The 3,018-nt window shown below is 40.4% G+C and overlaps 1 protein-coding gene across 1 annotated transcript in view; it reads right to left on the bottom strand.

Annotated features, from left to right (window-relative positions):
- Positions 1-213: 213 nt before the first annotated feature.
- The window catches only part of LOC117939684 (desmin-like), a 7,956-nt gene continuing 5,151 nt past the window's right edge, over positions 214-3,018 (bottom strand). Inside the window, exons 5-7 of the mRNA XM_034865174.1 lie at positions 2,077-2,120; positions 1,473-1,561; positions 214-279 (exon numbers count right to left, since the gene is read on the bottom strand). Of these exons, the coding sequence (XP_034721065.1) occupies positions 238-279; positions 1,473-1,561; positions 2,077-2,120 (175 nt within the window). The 3' untranslated portion in view covers positions 214-237. The remainder of the gene's footprint in view (positions 280-1,472; positions 1,562-2,076; positions 2,121-3,018) is intronic.

Here is a 3,018-nt window from a genome sequence, read left to right as displayed (position 1 = left end):
TGACTCTATCAGATGGAGTTTTTTGTTGCAGGGTAGCTTGTGCACAGTTACACACATGGATGTTGCATCCAGCTCAAGAACACCTAAGATTAGAGATAAATAAACCTGATAACCCGCCTGCTTTTAATTCACACATTGCAGTCTGTAAAGTCTTTTTACTTTTGGTTTGAGTCGCTCATCTTTCTTGTTTGTGTTCTTCTGTCAGTCTCCGAGTCTTCTCCTCTCTCCTGCAGACCGTTACATGATGTCTTTCTGCTGCTGCGTGGACTCGCTGACGACCTGGAGGGCAGAAACACAGCAGTCAGCGGGCTTCGGAATATATTAAAACATGCCTAAAGAGAGATAAAGACACTGTGTGTGAGTCAGGACGTGTGCTCTCTGCCTGCATGAATGCCTCTTTGATTTAAAGGAGAAAGAGTCCTGTGATGATCTCACAGCTGGAAGAAATAACCTCATAGTGGAAGGTGGGGAAACAGCTCAGAACACCTGTCGGTCAGGTTCAGGTTCAGTAGCATGTGACTTGTGTTATTGATTTGGGATGCCCTTACCTGAAGGTATAAGATAGCTGCGTTTTTGCACAACATAGTATTTATCTGTCCAATAAAACGGCCAGCAGGCATTCTTAAATTTATCAGTCTCTGTTACTGTTTCTAAAATGCACTTCAGAAATCTCATTATGTCATCAGATTTCATCATTTTACAAGTGTAAACAGGTTGAAATACTATCTTATATTCTTTGTTTTAGGAGATTGAGACCTGTGTAAATTAGTTGAAAAGATGCAGAGGGGTTCGGGGTGCTGAGGTGGAGAAAAGAAACGCACCATGCCATCTTTCAACAAAGTCGACGAGATGGAGATACCACGTCTGTTTGTCATGTCTGTTTTCCCAGGAAGCTGCGGGTTTGTGTGTGTGTGTGTGTGTGTGTGTGTGTGTGTGTGTGTGTGTTGTGCAGCAGGGTCCTCGCTCGTTGTGTCCTACACAGGTTTCCATGCTGAAGACACACGTTATTTGGCTAATTGGCTATTATTTGGTCATGAGTTCTAATTGAGCTTTGACTATAAAAACGAATGAAGAGGCAAAGAGTTTGTCTTTTTCAGTCTCAGTGCAGAGAATGGATCCTTTGGGTATTTACGTCAGGGTTAAACCTTCAGGACCTTCAACGTGGGCCCGGACCCGGTCCATGTTCTGATCCAGATGAATGTAGGTCGATTAGAGGGAGATTAAAGGAGTCAATATGTGAAAAATGGTTTAAGATGCTGCTTGTCCACGCTGAATCCTTAACCCTCTTATTTGTCCCTGTTATTTCTCATGTTCCTGGTGTTTTGTGGATGATATTGAGGAACGATAGGAATGACTGGGTTAACAAAAAGCTCTTTGTTGAATCGATTATTCTGCATTGGCACGATGCTTTCTACATGCTCCTAACAACTGAAACCAGGTCCCTGTCTCCTGCAGACCTCGGTGGGTTTTACCTCTCCATCGCGGGTTTCGATGGTCTTGATGAGAACCGTTTTCTTTGAATGCATCTCAGAGGAGCGCTGCTGGTGCTCGGGGCTGGTCTCTATTTACACAGAGACAGAAGATCATCATATTCTGTGTATGCATGCAGATATGTTAAACTTACACTTTTAGCATTTTAAAGTCCCCCTAAAATATTATATTGAATGGCAAAGGATTCAAAAATCCCTCTAGAGAATGTTACTAAATCAAACCATTGTAGCATTATAGTCTAACTTGTATTTAAACTTGATTTTGTTCATGATATTTAGTCGCTTCTGATGGATGACGCCATGTAAAACATGACAATCTGTGCAAAAACAAAAAGAAACATGCAGATATATTTAAGTTATACTTTTAGCATTTTGAAATCACCCTAAAATATAATATTGTATGGTGAAGGATCCAAAAGTCCATATTCTATTTAACAATTATCTATTTTTCTTATTATAGTAAGCTCTGCTTCTGACGGACGGTGATGATCATAAATCAGGTGTAGAAGCTCCGTCTGCAGGTGAACTGCATTGTGGGTGAGTGTCCTCTCGTGGTGTGTTCAGGTTACAGCAGGTGTGTGCGTACCTCTGTAGCTCAGGGTGGAGTAGCTCTGCACAGGCAAGGTAATCCTGCAAAGACGGGAATGAAAGTTATGTCATATGTTTAGTCTGTAATAATAATTTGTGTAATTTAATTTGGATAAAATGTTGGTTTTAAGGCTAAAGTCATCTTTTAGAATCAGATTCTAGTTGTTTTACCTTCTATCAACAATATTAAAAGTCTTTTTACAGACAATACAGACATACACAAGACTTTCTAACTCAAACATTAGGTGTAATTTCCTATAAATTAGGTTTATTGACCATAAATTCCAAAAATAATGTAAAACTAAAGTTAATAAGTTGGTGTTACGTAGTGTTGAAAATGTCAAAAAAAAGGGAATCAATCATGTTATTTTGGGGAATTAAAAAGAACATTGATATAGGACAACATGAGGACAACATGAGGACAACATGAGGACAACATGAGGACAACATGAGGACAACATGAAGACAACAAGAGGACATCATGAGGACAACATGATATCAACATGATATCAACATGAAGACAACATGATATCAACATGAGGACAACAGGAAGACAACATGAGGACAACATGAGGGCAACATGAGGACAACATGAGGACAACATGAGGGCAACGTGAGGACAACATGAGGACAACATGAAGACAACATGAAGACAACATGAGGGCAACGTGAGGGCAACGTGAGGGCAACATGAGGGCAACATGAGGACAACATGAAGACAACATGAGGGCAACATGAGGACAACATGAGGACAACATGAGGACAACATGAAGACAACATGAGGACAACATGAAGGCAACATTATATCAACATGATATCAACATGAAGACAACATGATATCAACATGAGGACAACATGATATCAACATGAGGACAACATGAAGACAACATGAGGACAACATGAGGGCAACATGAGGACAACATGAGGACAACATGAGGGC

This window comes from Etheostoma cragini, chromosome 24 (genome assembly GCF_013103735.1).
Source record: "Etheostoma cragini isolate CJK2018 chromosome 24, CSU_Ecrag_1.0, whole genome shotgun sequence".
Taxonomy (NCBI): domain Eukaryota; kingdom Metazoa; phylum Chordata; class Actinopteri; order Perciformes; family Percidae; genus Etheostoma; species Etheostoma cragini.
Note: the sequence above shows the minus strand (reverse complement) of the source record. Positions and strands in the feature narration are given on the sequence as shown.